Source organism: Monodelphis domestica, chromosome 2 (genome assembly GCF_027887165.1).
Source record: "Monodelphis domestica isolate mMonDom1 chromosome 2, mMonDom1.pri, whole genome shotgun sequence".
Taxonomy (NCBI): domain Eukaryota; kingdom Metazoa; phylum Chordata; class Mammalia; order Didelphimorphia; family Didelphidae; genus Monodelphis; species Monodelphis domestica.
Window position 1 is genome coordinate 481,361,946 of NC_077228.1, and position 18,909 is coordinate 481,380,854.

Consider the following 18,909-nt stretch of genomic DNA (forward strand, 5'->3'; position numbering starts at 1 on the left):
GCTCCAGGAGGGGGGGATAGAAGAGGGGAGGAAGAGAATATGAATCATGTAACCAGAGAAAAATATTTTTAAAATAAAGTATTTTGGGGGGCAGCTGGGTAGCTCAGTGGATTGAGAACCAGGCCTAGAGACGGAAAGTCCTAGGTTCAAATCTGCCCTCAGACACTTCCTAGCTGTATAACCCTGGGCAAGCCACTCCATCCAAATTGGCCTAGCCCTCTTCTGCCTTAGAACCTATATTTGTAGCCATTCTAAAACTAAAGGTAAGAGTTTGGTTTTGTTTTTTTAAGGAAAAAAAGAAGATTTAACAGTTTTCTTTCCAGGCAGTTCCAGCTGGCTTCAACTCAGCCTGATCCAAGAATACTTCAGGTCTGGTTATCCCAAGGCAGTTCTAGAGAGTCCTTTCCAGTAACACCAAGGAATCTATTGGCAATACCTATCGTTCTTTCTCTCTCTCTTCCTCCCTCCCTTCATCCCTTTTTACTTCCCTCCTTCTCTATCTCTTCCTCCTCTCTCTCCTCCCCAGCTACCCTTGTGTACCCCATACCACACTTCATTTCTACAGGCCACTGAGGACTAGCCTGCTACCTGGATAGAGCTGGTTGCCTGAGGTAGGGTTGTCCATGTGGCTTCCTTTTCTCAAATCAAGTCAAAGTAAGGATTCAGGAGAGCAATGAAATCAGGGTACACATGACTTGAGTCTCTCTTGTACAAGTACGTACCCTATATTGGTTTATTTACTATTAGCTCAAGAAATTACTCAGGAATCTGGGTTCAAATTTTGCCACCAAAATACACTGACCATGTGATCCTGAGTAGGTCAACTTCCTGATGGCCCCAAACCAGTCTCTAGCTCCATCCATATAAAGAAATATTTGATTAGAAGATCACAGAGCTACAGTTCATTAGATCATAAGTTCTTTCAGGGCTGGAACAGTCTGTTGTGTCTTTTGGTATCCCCAGTGCCTGGCCCATAGAAGGTGCTCAAGAAATGTTTATTGATTGACTGGCTGAACTGAAAGGGGCTTCATCATCTATCTACTCCAGGAGTCTTTAACCTTCCTTGTGCTGTGGACCCTTTTGGCCATCGGGCAAAACCTATGGACCCCTTCTCAGATGAATGCTTTTAATTGCATGAAATAAAATGTATAGGATTAACAAAGAAAACCAATTTTATTGAAATATAGTTACCAAAACTTTTCTTTAAAATAAGTTCATGAGTCAGAGATTAAGAAACTTTACTCTAGTCTGAATCCTCCTTTTAATAGATGAGAAAACTGAGACCCAGGGAGTTAAAGTGACTTGTCCAAGGTCACATGGTATATAAGCTGTAAAACAGATGCCAACACACATCAGTGAAGGGAGTTTCTTCATCTGGAATTCCTTATGCCAATGAACTCATATGTAATTAAACACACACACACACACACACACACACACACACACACACACACACACACACAAACCACCAAGAGGCTTTATTTCAGGAATATTGCTGCAGTTTAAATTTGGAGATTGACCAACAAAAGCCAAAGATGTTGAAAGTTTTAAATTTTATTTTAGAAGGTAAGAGAACATTACATTCAAAATCATTGAGAGGAACTTGACATGTCTACATAAACTTTAAGTGTTCTCCATAAGCACCCTGAGAGGAGTCAGGAAGAGAGAGTCTAGGCAGAATAGGCAAAGCCAACCCTGTTGTTGGCCATGTCATAGACGGAGTAGTATTCCTTGAGGAAGACATCACCCAGAATCCACAGAGGCTGCCCATTGGGGGAGGGCAGATAAGTGGCCTCAATCCCAAGCCGGCAGTAACCATTGTTCTGTACAATGAGAAAAAGGAAAGACTTAACCAAACCTGCCTTTGGAGGCCCCTTTCCCAGGGAACTTCCCCATCCCATGGCTCCCTAGACCTCTGAGGCCTTGTTTGTCCTCAGCTGATCTCCTCTGACTGATTCTCAGAGCTGCTAAAATGATATCTGGGACAAAGAAAGGGCCGTCCAGGCTCACCTTCCTCCTTAATCCCTAATAAGCCTGGGCGATGGATACTTACATTGAAGACATAAGCAGAGGGAGGCAGAGGGAACTGGGACCCATTGATGACAAAAGTGATGGTGGGCATATCCTGGATGTAGTTGCAGTTGACCATAAACTAAGGAAGGAATAAGCAGATACGGGACTTGAACTAGAGAGTAAGGGACTGCCCACCCATTACCCCCATCATGAGTCATCCTGTCAGATTCCCTCACCCCTCCTCCTCCAGCACCTCCAGAAAAAATGATTAGTAAGCTATATCACTGGTTCACAAGAAGACTAACGACCCTGATCCTTCCTTGCCTTGCATCTCCAAACAGTCACAAGCAGAATCCTGGAATTTTTAATGTGGAAATAGACCGTCATAAACAAAAAAAGGGCCCACCCAATCTCTGATCTCAGAGACCTCTAATTTAAATAGCAAAAGATATGAGTGCCCACTCAGGCACACTCACCTGCGTTACATACAAATGTAGACATACACATAAGACTATGTCCTTGTCATTGCAAACCAATGGTATATTGTATATTAAATATATATTAGAATATCATATGATATTTTATAATATCTTAATTATCTACAGAAGGGGCCCTGTTCGTCTAGGCTTCTTCCAGAGAGAAAAAAATGTGCAGGACTTGAGTGAGAAAGCAGCTAGCTCTACCTTTCCTGCCATGCTTGATAAATAACCCAGCCCTGAGAAACACATAATTTCAAAATTGTTAGAGGCTTCAGAGGCTGCCTACAAAAACCTGCGCCTGAGCAAAAAATTCCCTCAATGATGTTTCCAGGAAGAGGCTGTCCAGCCTTCTCTTGAAGACTTCGAGGGACAGAAACTTATGACTTCCAAAGATTTCTTATTCCACATTGAAATGACTGTAATTGTGAGGAAGTTAGCCCTTATAGCAAGTCCAAAATCCTTAATTTCCCCACTCTTCTGGTCCCTAGGGCCAAGCAGAACAAATCTAGTCTATCTTCCGCATGACAACCCTTCAAATATTTGAAGATAGCAATTAATTCTTCCCTCTCCCCCTCCTCCATTCTTACCCAACCTTCTGACAAAGTTTTCTGTTTTCCAGTCTAAAATTCTCAATATCCTTGTGAGGTAAAAGTTACTTCACAGAAATGTCAATGAACAATCTTATTCTCTCTTTTTCTCTCTCTCTCCCTCTCTGCCTCTCTTTCCCTCTCTCTTCCTTTCTCTCCCTCTCTGCCTCCTTCTTCCTCTCTCCTTTCTTCTCTCCTCTCTCTCTCTCCTTTTTCCCTTTCTCCCTCTTCTCTCTCCCTCTCTCTGTCTCTCCTTTGTGTATGTGCCTCTTCCTCTCTCCCCTTTCTCCCTCTCCCTGCCTCCTTTCCTTTACTCCTCCCTCAGCCTCTCACCTCATCTCATTTTTACAGTCAGTCTAGATGGACCACATGGCTAAGATGGCTCACTCTTTTAGATGACTCTACTTACAATGGAGGAATCTAGTTTTGGTACTCTACATCATCATATACTGGTAGCACACTGAACAGCCAGCTCCTGCCCATCCAGGGATGCTCCATTCTCAGAAAGCATATCCATTCCCCTAGGAAAGGTTTCCAACTGCTTTGACTGTTGTCCTCTTACCCATGGTCTCAAGGATTCCCAAACCTGCACCCTCCACCCCCACTGCTGCTCTTCACAGGCTGAGTTCAGTCTCTTCCTGTCAGCTCATGTCAGACCTCCAGAGACACCCTCAGCCTGTGGTCACTCACATCACCATTCTGAGCCTGCTGGGCTCCTGTTGCTTGCAGGAAGGCACTCATGTACTGCTGAGGAACAGCCAGAAGGAAGGTTCCGGTATCCACAATGGCTTGGCAGCCCTGGGAACACCAGCCAGTGGCCTGGTTACCAATGGCAAACCTGAAGGGGAGAACAGACCCCAAGGCTGTCAGACTCCTTAAACCAGGCCAGAAGCCATGGCCCTTCTCCACCTAAGCCGTCCTGAAATCCTGTCATTCTGCTGGAGAAATGGCAGGCTATATACATGGAGCATTAACTAGATCAATATATGCTAAGCACAAGAGAGTGAGTACTGGACAAGTACTATAGACATTCAAAGGAAGGACAAGTCATCATGGGCCAGGATGGAGCAGAGTCCCAAAGCCGAAGAATTTAAGAATTATTTGAAGTCTTTGAGAGTATCTAGTCCAAATATTTGATTCTACTGCAAGGGAAATGGTAAACAAAAAAAGGTCAGGTGACTTGTTCTGGGTTTCATGGCTCATGAGTGGCCACATTACAGCTAGGTGGTGGATCAGGGTTGGCTTCATGAAGGGGGAAGTATTTAAGCCAGTCATAGAGGATGAACAAGAGTGGTTAGATGGGGTGAGGGGGGGAGAATTTCTGGTAGAGGGTATGGGAATAGGGAAAGGACAAATAAACTGGGAAAGTTTGTGAGAGCCTTGAACACGAGGCAAAGGCATTTGGATTTGACTCTGTGGGCAAGGAAGAGCTAATAAAGATTTTTGAGAATGATTAAAATCTTATTGAGAATTATAAACTTAAAAATGCATTAAAGTTATAAAAAGTGTGATAGTTTCCAAAGAGCTTTTGCTGACGTTATCTTACTACCTCGTAAGGTAAAGCAGAGTAGGTGTTCTTATTCCCATTTACAGATAGGGAAACTGAGATTCAGAAAACCTAGGGCAGGGACCCAGATTCAAAAGGCCCAAGACAACCAATCTGTTGGTTTATTAAGATTCAGGTGTCCAGCCAGGGGTATACTAGAGTCTGTTCGAAACAGCTACAGATTGCTAACTGATTAGAAATCAGCCAATTCTACAAATCAGGCCATGATTTATTATTTTGGTTTTTGTCTAGGCTTAAGAAGGCAATGAAAAAAAATGTTAATAATGCAGATTAAACTTAAAAATGAGTCACACAGAGAGCTGGTTGTTAAACATTTACACCGTTGCCAGTAGTAGTATAATTTAAAGGGTTAGAGGTCAGAGGACCAAGAGTTCAGACCCACCTAAGCCTTTTAATCACTAAAGAGACTGTGAAGTCCTTAAAAAGATCTTCAATCATCACCAGGGCAGAGGAGAAAATGCCCCCATTACCCACCTCCCTTTCTTCCACACCCAAGAAATCTCTGCTAACATCATAAAGCACTTTAAAGTTTGTGCAGCACTAAAGAGACCCGAAGGCAGTTGCTCAAAAGGAGATGGTCCTGGAAACACTATTTCTTGGTTCCTGGACAGCTCAATGCGGCCACTTACTCCTCAATGCCGATCTGCCAGTAAACTTCCTGGGTCACGGGGGTCCAGGTGATCTGGCCAGAGTAGAGCTGAGGGTCCACACCTCCCAGGATCAGCTCCCCTCCATACTGATGAGTTGGTTGACTGAGAACAGAGAAAGAACATGGTGAGTCCAGGTGGCTGATCCCTTCCTCTGGCACCAGGCTTTAGGAGGGCTTCCAGGGGGGACCAGCAGAAATGTGTCCGACCTGCATTAAAAACAACTTGGGCAGAGCTCGGGGGCAATGGCTATTTATTAAAGCAAGTTGGACCCCTTCAACAAATGGGATTCCAGACTTTCCTCATGATCTGAGATCCCTTTTTCCTCCAGATACAAAATTGGTAACCCTTAATCCCAGATCTCTAAGTACAAGACCTTTGAGGGTGTAACAGAACTAAACAGACATTCTCAGTGGAGGATTGGAGTCAAGCAGGGTTAGGCTACCAACTCCTGTCACTGGCTGGGAGGCAGGACCTGGAAGGTCAAGGCAGGCCGAGACATAGAGTTGAGAATGTCAAGATCTGCCCAATGTTGGCCAATCAGGGGAAGTGACCGGAGACTAAGGGGCTCTTCAAGCAACCAGGGACTTTCCACTGACCCTTATGGCATCCCTGTCATGTGAAATGTGAATGATTAAACTTGGGGCAGAGATGGATAGGCCCAGGGCAGAGACCCTTTAGCTGTGATCAGACAAAGGTAGGTCCTGACAAATTCTACAGTCTAACATAAAGAGAATCTACCAGGCTATCTGACCAAATCCAATCACTCCTAATCATATTATGAATTAAGATTAGTTGATTCTGTTTCATTTGGTTCATGTATATTAATTTCTATTACTACAAAAGTAATAATCAAGAAATATTCACTATAGGGGGCAGCTGGGTGGCTCAGTAGATTGAGAGCCAGGCCTCGAGATGGGAGGTCCTGGATTCAAATCTGGCCTCAGACACTTCCTAGTTGTGTGACCCTGGGCAAGTCACTTGACCCCCATTGCCTAGCCCTTACCTCTCTTCTGCCTTGGAACCAATACATAGTACTGATTCTAAAATGAAAGATAGGAGGAGAAGAAAAGGAAGAAGAAGAAGAGGAAGAAGAGGAAGAAGAAGAAGAAGAAGAAGAAGAAGAAGAAGAAGAAGAAGAAGAAGAAGAAGAAGAAGAAGAAGAAGAAGAAGAAGAAGAAGAAGAAGAAGAAGAAGAAGAAGAAGAAGAAGAAGAAGAAGAAGAAGAAGAAGAAGAAGAAGAAGAAGAAGAAGAAGAAGAAGAAGAAGAAGAAGAAGAAGAAGAAGAAGAAGAAGAAGAAGAAGAAGAAGAAGAAGAAGAAGAAGAAGAAGAAGAAGAAGAAGAAGAAGAAGAAGAAGAAGAAGAAGAAGAAGAAGAAGAAGAAGAAGAAGAAGAAGAAGAAGAAGAAGAAGAAGAAAGAAAGAAGAAGAAAGAATCATTACTCCTATGGATGCTCATTAAACTGGCTAAGCCTGATTTAAGAGGGGCAGGAGTGATAAAATACTGGGCATTAGCTGACTGGGAAGCCCAAGATCAGAGTTAGGCAGGTTGGCCAGTCACTGACCCAGAAAAGAAGAAACAGGACTGGGAACCAACAATAATGTCCTTGAAAGCAAACTCTATAGAGGACACCTTAGAACTGAAGTCTGGATGAAGAAATGTCTCCAGGGTCACTTGGAGCTAGACCTGACACAAATTCTGAGTGTGTTCTTCAGAGATTGACCCTGCCCTTGGTACCTTGGTGGGGCGAGATGACTTCATGCTGGCCTTGTCTCTATTGGCTCTCTGCCCTAGGGCTGGAATGTCTTACTGAAAAACACCCCGGAGTGGGGGGGACATGGATTAGGGGCTCTTTAGATACTGTGACATTTGGGGTAGGCTCAGGCTGACTGTGGAGAGCAATTTTCTACTTGGAGTTCATGGCCAGGTTTGCAGATTCCCTTCAAATGGCAATAGGCTTGCCCTATAGTTGGTTGAACAGAAAGGCCCCATTTTTTTAAACCCTTGTCTTCCATTTTAGAATTAATACTATGGATTGGTTCCAAGGCAGAAGAGTGGTAAGGACTAGGCAATGAGAGTGACTTGCCCAGGGTCACACAGCTTGGAAGGATCTAAGGCTAGATTTCAACCCATGTCCTCCTGCCTCTGAGCCTGGCTCTCAAAAAAAATTTTTTAAACCCTTCCATCTTAGAATCAATACTGTGTATTGGCTCCAAAGCAGAAGAGTAGTAAGGGCTGGGCAATGGAGGTCAAGTGACTTGTCCAGGGTCACACAGCTAGGAAGTGTCTGAGGTCAGATTTAAATCTAGGACTTCCCATCTCTGGACCTGGCTCTCAATCCACTGAGCTACCCAGCTGCCCCCCTAAATTCATCTTCTGTAGTGCCTGAATGACAACTCTTACAAATAGACATAGGATCCTTTGGATGTTAAATTCTCGGAGAGGTTTTTAAGCGCTTTAAGCAAAATCAATACATGAAAATCCAAAAGTACCAAAGAGGTCATCATTGGGAAGTGATTCACTTTGCAAAGGTTGGATTTTTTTTTATGTTGCAAAATGATTCATCTGCTTATACCGTAATGTTAGATTTTAAATGAGTTCAATTTATACACAACTTTTAGAAACATACCTAATCTGTAAAATGGAGACCACTCACGTCTCATTCTGACACACAGAGTAGCCTTTTGTAATAATAATATTAATAACTGTTGTGGTTGTTCAGTTGCTCAGTCATATCCAACTCTTCATGACCCCACAGACCATAGCTACCCTATGGGGTTTTCTTGGGAAGGAAACTCCAGTGGTTCATCATTTCCTTCTCCAATGGATCTAGTGGATCCTTTTGTCAGGCAATCAGAGGTTAAGTGACTTACCCAGGGTCACAAAGATAGGAAATATCCAAGGCCACATTTGAACTCAGATCTTCCTGATTCCAAGCCTAGCACTCTATCCAATGAGTCACCCATCTACCTCCTACAATGATGATGATGATGATGATGATGATAACAATAGCATTTACATAATGCTTCAAAGTTTTCAAAATGTTTTACATCATTATCATATTTTGATCCACACAACAACCTTGGAAGGTAGGCGCTCTGCTACTCTACCTAGTAAACCATCATCCATTTTGCCAAAAATTTAAAAATAAAGGAAAAAATCAATTCAGCAAACCCAACCATCACATAAGCCAAATTTCGCCATTTCTGCAAAAAGGAAAGAAAGATGAATTTTCTTAACTCTGCTCCAGAGCCCAGCTTTACTGGGTAGTGAAATGATTCTCATTTCACAGAGGAGGAAACTGAGGTTGAGTTATATCTACCCCCCATGCCTGGCAACATGGTTTCACTTCTAGGAGTGAAACTCTACCCTAGAGCAAAGGGGACTGGTTTCAGGCTAAGCATATGAATATGATGTCACAGAAAGAATTTTTTTATTTTGAGTCCCATAACCCCAATTCAAATCCTGACTTGCCCAGGGTTCAAACAACTGGTAAGTGTCTGAGACAGGATTAGAACACAGGGTCCAGCAGTCTAGGCACTGTACCAACTAGCCTTTCTGAATGAAGAATAGTACCTGGAGCTCTAGGTACACTGAGGCCCTAAATCCCCCAGAAGTCTTGGTCCTTGACCCTGCCCAGTGGAAAGTGAGCTCTTACCGGGAGAAGTAGAAGCTGAAAATGGGCTCCGAGAGCTGCCCCTGCTGCAACATCCCCTGCATCACTGTGGGAGAATTGCCTACAGCCATTGCTGGGTAAGCCATTCCCAAAATCCCATCAAAGTCGGAATAGTAGAAGGGGCTGGTGGGCTCACTCTCACTCAGGCCAAACTCCTGGTTACTGACAACGATGTTCTGAACCTGTGGATTGATGAAAGAATTATAGTCCAACCCCTCACCCCACAAATGAGCTTCAGGACCTTGAGACCAGAGAGAACCCAGATGGTTAAGCAAAGGAAAGCAAGCAGTGGGTCTATGAGGAATTAAATAAAGCTTAACAAATAAATATAGGAATTAAATCAAGCCCAGCTCCAGAAGGCAAGGCTAGAAACTTTAAGAGCCCCAAATCTCTCCTGGGAAAATCAGAAGCATTATGTGTGGGGCCTCTTCCAGGGCTGGACCATAGCTGACCTTTGGTCTGACCATTTCCAAATGACGCCATCAAGGATGGAGCAGAGAAGGACCATTTGCCCCCTTGCCCTGGAAACCTGATGGGACTTCTGGATGTGAGACTCAAAGGCAAATGAAAGCCTATCAGCATGAAGTGATGGAACAAGTTGAGTTTTTGAGTTGGAGTTGCAGAGCCTCGATTTAAATTCAGGTTTTGTTTAGTACCTGTGTAATCTTGGCCAAGTTATTTCTGCTTTTACCTCTTCAGTTTCCTCATTTGTAAAATGAGGCAATTAGGTTAAAAAAAAAAAAAGAAGAACCTAAAGTTCGTTCTAGTTCTAAATCCATGGTCCTATGGGGAATCATTTTTTTTAATCCTAGAGAGGATTTAAGAGGGGGGAATTGAAATATTTGAAGTCACCTAAGACTTGTACCATCATATAGAAAAGAGAATCCATTGATTTATTCTGTTTCTCCATAAGGGAGAACTAGGACCAATGAGTGGAAGTGACATGGGGGCAATATTTGGCTCAATATAAGGATGTCTGAAAGACAAGGCAGAATATTGGATTAAGTGCTGCCTTTGGAGTCAAGAAAGTCAGTCATCTCTTCCTGCCTCTGAAGCATAGAACCTGTGTGACTATGGACAAGTCATCTAATTTCTCTATGATAAGATACTCTCTAAGACTATAAAGTAACAAGTTACTCATTTATCCCAGCAAAGAGTTTCCATACCAAGGAGTTCTTGAATCTGATGAAATCACAGACCTGGACCACCTCTACTAAGCCATCTACCCCCAACAAAAATGGTGGGATCAGCTCAGAACTTTGGGTTCAGTTACATTTTCCCAGGCAAATGCTACACATCAGGACTTTAATTTATTATTTTGTCAACTGTCTAGACTTAAGAAAGCAATGGAAAAAATGTTCATAATGCAGATTAAATTTTGTTTTAAGCCCTTACCTTCCATCTTAAAATCAATACAGTGTATTGGTTCCAAGGCAGAAGAGCAGTGAGGGTTAAACAATGGAGATTAAGTGACTTCTCCTGGGTCACACTGCTAGGAAGTGTCTAAGGTCAAATTTGAATTTGGGACCTTTCCTCTCTAATCCTACCTCTAAATCTGAGCCACCTAGCTTCCCCTACAGATTAAATTTGAAAGTGTGTCATGCCGACTTTTCCCCCAGAGATCCAATTGTTAAACATTTACTAGCACACCTCTGGATCTACCACACTAAGAATTCTCTACTAGAATTGTCCAATCTTGGAAGAGGATGCCTAAAAGGTCACTAGAAATAAGCAGATAGTTCCTGAACCACTCCCCACTCCACTTCTTTGCTGTGGTGGGAGATTATAGGTGTGGAACATTGCATATAAAGTCAGATTTTTCCAGTATGTTGGTTAGTTTCAATGAGTTAGGTTCCCCCCCTTTTTAATTTTCATTATAAGAGATGTCTCTCTAGGAAAAAGAAAGGGGGGAGGGGGAGAAATACAGGTGATTTAAAACAAAATATATCAATAAAAATAAGATAAATAAAATTTTAATTTAATATCTGTCCTGGATGCTGAAAGATTTCAATTAAAAATCATTTAAGAGGGCACCAAGGTAGCACAGTAAATCAAGAGCCAGGTCCAGAGCCTGGGTTCAAATTTGGCCTCAGATACTTCCTAACTGGATGACTCCAGAGAAGTCACTTAACCCCCATTGCCTAGCCCTTACCACACCTCTGCCTTGAACCAAAACATAAAATTGTTTCTAAGACAGTAAGGGTTTTAAAAAATCATTTTAAAAAATCATTCATCATTTATACTGAAAGATATCATTTTTTTAAATCAAGGTGTTGGGTTTGTTTGTTTTTTTTAACTACCTGTCCTGGATGCTGAAAGATAGCAAGTAAAACAAAACAAAATAAAAACAAAAACTACCTGTCCTGGATGCTGAAAAATATTTTTTTAAAAATCTATTATTGAAAACTTTTTTAAAGAAAAAGGAAAGGAGGCAGCTGGGTAGACACTTCTTAGCTGTGTGACCCTGGGCAAGTCACTTGACCCCCCATTGCCTAGCCCTTACCACTCTTATGCCTTAGAACCAATAAATACATAGTATTGATTCGAAGATAAGGTAAGAGTTTTAAAAAAAAGGAAAAAAGAGAAAAACAATTATTGAAATTTTTTGAAAGAAAAAATAAAATATTTTTTACAAAAATTTTAAAAAGAAGAGAAAAATCAATTATTTAAAATTTTTAAGAGAAAAAAATCAATTATTGAAAGGAAAAAAAGGCAGGTGGCTTAGATGCTATAGAAGAGATCCTTGAATCTAGTGACTAGCTGACTTCCCGAATGTCTGACTTCTAAGAATCCATGATTCCGTGGGTCCTCTCAGAGTCTCATTATGGATAAGTGGGGAGGGGTGATAAATGCGCCCACTGCGCTAAGCAGGTCTCATTTGACTCTGAACAGCCCAGAACGGGAGGTTGGTGCCACGGTGATTCCCCCGTTCAGCTGGGGAAACTGAGGCAGCTAGCGGTTAACTGACAGGCCCCACATCTCAAGCCGCCTGAGGGCGAACTTGAACTTGAGTTTCGGGACGCTCCCGCCGCTTTCCGCGGTATTTTGGGCTCCCCCTTGTGCTTCCTTGGGGGCAGGGTTCGCAGGCTCGGCGGTGGTCGTGGCCGTGGCCGTGGCTGCGGCCGTGGCCGTGGCCCAGTGCGGAGCCGTGAAGCGAGCGTGAGCGAGGCTACTCACGGTCACGGTGTCGTAGCCCAGCACAACTGTCAGGCTACCGCTCCCGTAGGACAGCGTGTAGGTCTGCCCGCCGTTGGTGAAGGTGGAAGACTGGCTGGGGCTGAACCTATTGTGATTGGCTGGAGAGAGACACAAGGAGGCATGGGCATCTCCGGGGCGCGGGGCCACTTTCCGGGACCGTCAGCCCTCCGCGCCGCCAGCCCCCCGCTGTGTGCCCGGCGCCTACCTCAACCACACCACTCCAGCGTGGGACGTCCGCAGCCCTCTCAGAACCCTCTCCCCACCCCAGCTTTTCCCCCTACGACGCCCCACGTACGCTGTGATCCATTTACACCCGCCTCCTGGCTGTTCTCCTGACGAGTCTGTCAGTCAGTCAGAGAGCACTTATTAAACGCCTGCTGTATACTAGGCACTGCGCACTTCCCTCCTAACAGTTTTCTGAACGTCAGTAGGTCAGCAGGCATGTATTGCGCGCCTCTTGTGTGTCAAGCACTGCACGAGCCTCCCTACTGTTTCCGGAACATCAATCAGCATTTATGAAGTGCCTACTATGTACTTGGCATTGAACTAAATCACTCCGTCTCAATCGGGAGAGACAGGATTTTCTCTTGCCCTCCCTCAAGTTTGTAATGTTCCCCCCTTCTCACCTCTGCCTCCAGGTTTTCCCCTCCTTTCTTCAAGACCCACCTCAAATCCCAAGGAGGACCGGAGGTCTCAGCCAGTCCCGCCCCCACGCCCCCCAGCGCCTACACCTCCGAGACTACCTTCCAAACAAAACCCGGTCATTCAGAGCCCTCCAATAACGTGCTTTCTCGCGCTCTCGCGCTCTTTGTCTCTGTCTGTCTGTCTGTCTGTCTATAGGTCAGTCTCTGTCTCTATCTATGCCTCTGTCTGTCTCTGTGTGTCTTCTCTCTGTGTCTCTATGTCTTCTCAGTCTCTCTGGGTCTCTATCTCTGTCTTCTCTCGATCTGCTTCTCTCTGTCTCTGTCTCTCTGCCTCTCTGTCTGTCTGTCTTTGTCTCTGCCACTTTCTCTTTCTGTCTGTCTCCGTGTCCTCTGTTTCCCCTCCCTCTCCTTCTTCTCCCCTCCTCCCTTTCCCTCCTTTCCCCCTCTCCCCTACCTCTCCTCCCTTCCCCCGTTCCCTTCCTTTCCTCCTCTCCCCCTCCTTTTTCTCCCTTCCCCTTCCTTTCCCTCCCTTCTCTTCTCTCCCCCTTTCTCCCATTTACTCTCCCCCTCCATTCCCGTCTCCTCTCCCCCTCCTCCCCTTTCCCTCCTTTCCCCCTCCCCTCCCCTTTTCTCCCTTCCCCTTTCCCTTCCCTCTCCTCTCCCTCCTTTCCCTCCTTTTCTTCCTTCCCCTTCCTTTCCTTCCCTTCTCTTCTCTGCCCCCTTCCCTCTTTTCTCTCTTCTTTCCCCTCCCCCTCCTTTCCCTCCCTTCGCTTCTCTCCCCCTTTCTCCCTTTTACTCTCCCCCTCCATTCCTGTCTCCTTTCCCCTCCTCCCCTTTTCCTCCTTTCCCCCCTCCCCTCCCTTTTTCTCCCCTCCTCCTTTCCCTTCCCTCCCCTCCCCTCCTTTTTCTCCCTTCCCCTTCCTTTCCCTCCCATCTCTTCTCTGTTCCTTTTCCCTCTTTTTCTCTCTTCTCTCCCCCTTTCCCTCCTTTTTCTCCCTTCCCCTTCCTTTCCCTCCCTTCTCTTCTCTGCTCCTTTTCCCTCTTTTTCTCTCTTCTCTCCCCCTTTCCCTCCTTTCTCTCCCCCTCCATTTCCTTCTCCTCTCCCCCTCCTCCCCTTTCTCTCCTTTCCCTCCCTCCCCATCCCCAGGTGGTGGTGGGGAGCACTCACAGCATGCCTGGCTCTGGCAGTAGGTGGAGGGCACCCACAGGTTGGAGGAGCCTGTGTCGAAGAGGACCAGGAAGTTCTGAGGGGGGGTGCCGATGCTGATTTCCCCAAAGTAGAAAGACTGCAAAAACAAAATTCCTTGAGGATGTCTCCTGGAGGAGATAGGATGGAGTTGCCCTGGGGGATGCCCATGTCCCCAAGAAACCAGCTCACCTCCCACCACCTGGTCACATACTGGGTGGTTTTGCTGAAGTGTTTGTTCCTCCTCTTTTTTAAAAGAAAAAAAAATACTATGGAGACTGGCCTGGGGGGTGAAAGTGGGGGGTCATCATGGTATATGTAGATGAAGCAAAAACAAAAGTTTTTGGTTTGTTTTTTTGTTTTTTAAGAAAAACAAACAATTCCAAGGGGAGTCAGAAGTGAGTAAAGAAATCCATGGAAAAGGCTTAAAAATGCCTGTTCCAAATCCTATGCCACCCATCCCATTCTGTCTCCTCTGAAGACCTCAATTTTAGGATGAATCCCTGGTCCAGAGCATTGAATAAATATTAATTGTTCCTCCATCACATCCTTTTGTCATTTAGTCAGTAAACCAATCTTTGTTAAGTGTTAGCCATGAGCTGGGCACTGTGCAAAGCTCCGAGGAAACCCAGAAAAAGAAAAGCCTCAAGTTTCTACCCTCAAAGGTACCTTTCTACCTCCCACTCTAGACCTAGGTCTCAATCCACTGAGTCACCCAGCTGTCCCTGCCTACCAAGTTCTTGTTTTTTCTCTTGCTATCACAGAAGAATACACTTCTACCTCTATTTTCCTAAGCCTGATCTTGCAAAAAGAATAAGGAAATATGTAATAAAATAGAGTGGAAGGTATCTTGTACTGGAAATGGGGGATCCTGTGTTCAAATCCTAGCTTTGAGAGTAGCTCACCAACAAGTCATTTAACTTTTTTTCATCTATAGAATGGGGATGAAACTAACACTTAAACTGCTTCCTTGGGGCTCTTAGGGGGAAAGTGCTTTGTAAACTTTATAATATGAAATGAGTTATGGTAAAGATTTCATGCTGCTGTGCATATAGAAATTTGCTACACCTGAATTACATTTACTTGGCATCCTTTTCGATTATGTCCTCATTTTACATAGGAGGCTTGGAAGATAAATTTGACTGAGATCCACACTGCGGGGCTCTTTTGGAGCTTGGGTTTTTGGTAAAGTGAGGCAAGTGTGGGTCTCTCTGGCTCTGTGCTCTGCTCACTTGGCTGAATTAATTCCTTTCTTTTTTTTTTCAAATAAAAACTCTTACCTTCCATCTTGGAATCAATGCTATGTATTGGTTCCAAGGAAGAAGAGTGGTAAGGGCTAGGCAATGGGGGTTAAGTGACTTGCCCAGGGTCACACAGCTGGGAAGTCTCTGAGGCCAAATTTGAACTCAGGATCTCCCATCTCTAGACCTGGCTCTCAATCCACTGAGCTACCCAGATGCCCCCTAACCCCTTTCTTACTCACTTTATTATTATTAAATCCTATATAATAAATACTTTGAGCATTCATTTTTAATCTCACACTGTGAATGCACTTCTTTGTATACATAATCTCCCCCATTGTGGAATGGAAGTTCACTCATGGAATCTGAGTGTTGGAAGGTATCTCTGCAGCTGTCCAATTCATCCAATAATCAAGAGGAATGCTGCTAGCAGTATGATCCTGTGCACGTCACTTAACCCCAAATGCCTAGCCTTTGACACTTCTGTCTTGGAATTGATACTAAAACAATAACAACAAAAAAGTAAGGGTTTAAAAAAGGGGGAATGCTAATTATACTATACCACAACAAATGATTGTGAAGATCTCCAAGGAGTGGGGGACTCCCCCCTTATTCCTTTGAGCACAATAGTATTCCATCACCAACATATACCACAATTTGTTCAGCCATTCCCCAATTGAAGGGCATCCCCTCATTTTCCAATTTTTGGCCACCACAAAGAGTGCAGCTATGAATATTCTTGTATGCCTTTTTCCTTATTATTTCTTTGGGGTACAAACCCAGCAGTGCTATGGCTGGATCAAGGGGCAGACAGTCTTTTAGCATCCTTTGGGAATAGTTCCAAATTGATCCCAGAGGGGACTCTGGATGCAATCCATTCCAAGGTTCCACAATTCTAATTGTTAAAAAGGTTTTCCTAACATCAAGCTTCAATTCTCTTCTTTGCAATTTCCACTCAAAATTTCTGCTCTCTGGAGCCAAAGAACCCATCTTTGTACAATAACACCCTTCAAATATTTAAACACAGCTATTGTGCTCATCTGAATTCCTAGAGGACATTCCTTATCTGCCTTTGTTTCCCAGCACAGTGGATAGAGTGCCAGCTCTGGAGTCAAGATGATAAGCTCAAAACTGGCCTCAGAGAATGGGGAGTGACGCTGGACAAGTCACTTAAGCCCTATTTGCCTCAGTTTTCTCATCTGTAAAATGAGCTGTAGAAGGGAATGCAAACCACTCTAGTATCTTTGTCAAGAAAACCCCAAATGGGGAGAAAGGAAAGATTTTAAGACAAAGCAAGAGTTTTAAAAAATTACAAAATGTAAAGTAAATAATTTTGATTACATTAAATTAAAAAGGGGTTGTACATACAAAACCAATGCAACCAAAATTAGAAGGGAAGCAACAAATTGGGGAAAAAATCTTTATAACAAAAAAACTATGACAAAGGTCTAATTACTCAAATTTGTAAAGACCTAAATCAATTGTACAAAAAATCAAGCCATTCTGCAATTGATAAATGGGCAAGGAACATGAATAGGCAGTTCTCAGTTAAAGAAATCAGAACCATTAATAAGCACATGAAAAAGTGTTCTAAATCTCTTATAATCAGAGAAATGCAAATCAAAGCAACTCTGAGGTATCACCTCACATCTAGCAGATTGGCTAACAGGACAGCAAAGGAAAGTAATGAATGCTGGAGGGGATGTGGCAAAGTTGGGGCATTAATGCATTGCTGGTGGAGTTGTGAATTGACCCAGCCATTCTGGAGGGCAATTTGGAACTATGCCCAAAGGGTGCTAAAAGACTGTCTGCCCCTTGATCCAGCCATAGCACTGCTGGGTTTGTACCCCAAAGAGATAATAAGGAAAAAGACCTGTACAAGAATATTCATAGCTGCGCTCTTTGTGGTGGCAAAAAAAATTGGAAAATGAGGGGATGCCCTTCAATTGGGAAATGGCTGAACAAATTGTGGTATCTGTGGGTAATGGAATACTATTGTGCTCAAAGGAATAATAAAGTGGAGGAATTCCATGTGAACTGGAACAACCTCCAGGAAGTGATGCAGAGTGAAAGGAGCAGAACCAGGAGAACATTGTACACAGAGATTGATATACTGTGGTACAATTGAACATAATGGATTTCTCTACTAATCCAGGAGAATTCTGAGGGATTTTTGAGAAAGAACACTGTCCACATTCAAAGTAAGAACTGTGGGAATAGAAACACAGAAGAAAAACTGCTTGATCACAAGGGTTGAGGGAATATGATTGGGGATATAGATTCTAAATGATCACCCTGGTGCAAATATTAATGGTATAGAAATGGATCTTGATCAAGACACATGTAAAACCCAGTGGAATTGTGTGTTGGCTACATGAGGGAGTTTGGAGGAGGGCAGGGAAAGAACATGAATCTTGTAACCAAGGAATAATATTCTAAATTAATTAAATAAATTAAAAAAAAAACCCAAATGGGATTAGAAAACTGAAACAACTTTATAACAACATACCCAGCACCTAGCACAGTTCCTAAGTACTTAATAAAGTTGTTTTTAAAAAAACACTCTTTATTAAATCCTTATATGTTGACTATCACAACCCAACAAGTACATCTTCATGACAAACCAATATCCTGGTGAATTGGGTTGGGAACAGAGGTCTTAAGAATAATCAGACACAAGGTCAGAGAGAGTAGGATGGGAGACATGGGCACTCACATGAACATTTTGTACTTTTCCAGATTGAGGGTGGTACTGGCCTGAGCCCTGGAGCACCTACCACCCAGACTGGCATCCTAGGCACTTGTTCTATGCCTTCCAAGCAGATGACATCTTTCTGTTAATTTTCAGATTTTTGTTTCACCTCCATATAATTATCTGTTTCCATTATCCCAACAATTCAAAAATGGCATCCCACAATGGGGACACCTAAGCAAAACAAGATGGTGACCAGGAGAGAGAGAGTCTGGAAGGGAAATTAGATTGGAAGCACCATAGAAGCACTGAATTCTAGGAGGAACTGAGAGGGTCCCTGACTGCTCCTGGCATGAGAAGGATTGCACTCACATCCAAGTAGTTAGTGATGGGTTCATAAGCGACAGCATCCTTGTTGAAGAGGAACTTAGCAGCTGGATCAGCTTTCTTGTTGTACCTCAGAAAATCCTCCAGCACACCATTCTCTTCCATACGCTCACGGATGGACTTGCCCTTATGCAGAATTTGTCTAGGAACAGGTGAACCCAAGAAATCAGAAATCCCCCATCTCTATTCAATGATCCCTTTGATTTAAGAACCCAAATCATACCCTCTTTCAAGGAAGTTGTCCCACCACACTTACCCAGCTCTAACAAATTATAGAATGGGCCCAGCTAAAGATAGCAGGTCCTGGGTTCAAATCTGATCTCCAGTACTTCTTAGCTGCATGGCCCTGGGCAAGTCACTTAACCCCCATCACCTAACCCTTACCACCTTTCTGCTTTGAACTGCTTTCTGCTTTAGAACTGATACTAAGACAGAAGGTGTTTACAGGTGGAAAAAAAAAGTCAGAGATTTTCCTAAGGTCATACACCTAGTTAGTAAAAATTTCAGGTCTATAATCTAGGTTTCCCAACTCCCTGTCCAATGAAGTTCTTTCCTCTATATTGATATTCATCTTTCTATATCTCTTTTGTT

At 43.6% G+C, this 18,909-nt stretch overlaps 1 protein-coding gene across 1 annotated transcript in view; it reads right to left on the bottom strand.

The window, feature by feature from the left end:
* Window positions 1–1,538: 1,538 nt before the first annotated feature.
* Window positions 1,539–18,909, bottom strand: part of PGC (pepsinogen B) — a gene marked incomplete at its 5' end in the record, with an annotated part of 17,739 nt that continues 368 nt past the window's right edge. Inside the window, 8 exon segments of the mRNA NM_001032980.1 lie at window positions 1,539–1,823; window positions 2,054–2,152; window positions 3,770–3,917; window positions 5,276–5,398; window positions 8,953–9,152; window positions 12,148–12,266; window positions 13,981–14,098; window positions 18,304–18,460. Of these exon segments, the coding sequence (NP_001028152.1) occupies window positions 1,671–1,823; window positions 2,054–2,152; window positions 3,770–3,917; window positions 5,276–5,398; window positions 8,953–9,152; window positions 12,148–12,266; window positions 13,981–14,098; window positions 18,304–18,460 (1,117 nt within the window). The 3' untranslated portion in view covers window positions 1,539–1,670.